This window comes from Apaloderma vittatum, unplaced genomic scaffold (assembly GCF_000703405.1).
Source record: "Apaloderma vittatum isolate BGI_N311 unplaced genomic scaffold, ASM70340v1 scaffold10924, whole genome shotgun sequence".
Lineage (NCBI taxonomy): Eukaryota > Metazoa > Chordata > Aves > Trogoniformes > Trogonidae > Apaloderma > Apaloderma vittatum.
In genome coordinates, this window is record NW_009714365.1 from 4,326 (window position 1) to 4,820 (window position 495).

General features: G+C 52.5%; 1 protein-coding gene across 1 annotated transcript in view; it reads right to left on the reverse strand.

The window, feature by feature from the left end:
• Positions 1-332: 332 nt before the first annotated feature.
• Positions 333-495, reverse strand: part of SEMA6A (sema domain, transmembrane domain (TM), and cytoplasmic domain, (semaphorin) 6A) — a 60,247-nt gene continuing 60,084 nt past the window's right edge. The window contains exon 20 of the mRNA XM_009868739.1: positions 333-488. Within this exon, the coding sequence (XP_009867041.1) occupies positions 333-488 (156 nt within the window). The remainder of the gene's footprint in view (positions 489-495) is intronic.

Genomic DNA, 495 nt, shown 5'->3' on the forward strand with positions numbered 1-495 from the left:
AGGAACGCACTGTGCAGTTGGCGGCAGGGGGTGAAATGTCACAGTCATCTTTCACCTGTGTGCTTTTGGCTCAATGTTCGTGATGCAGGGTTAGTCTCTTGAGCAAAGAACTGGCGTATCGTGGGGGCAAGTCCTGCAACTGCAAACCTTCAACCGTGAGTCATATGGCTCGGCTTTAAAAAAATATTCCACTTTTCCCAGAGAGCAGAAATCCAACACACCTTCAGCTTGCAACAACCATCTTCTCAGAGGAGTGAGCGGTAACAGTTGCAGAACACTGGCTTTCAAGGGCAACCTCTGCTTAATTGCCGTTCTCCCCACCCCCCCTTGGATTATGTACATGCATCGTTGGGCTTCATGGATGTGGAGAGTGGGGCAAAGGAAGGTTTGGGAGGTACGTCTGGCTTTAGTGAGGGCGTGCGTTTCAGCCCTGACCTCGTCAGCGAGTTGTAGGTGGTGAGACTCGGCTGCCGAGATACAGTCACGGCCTGCGCC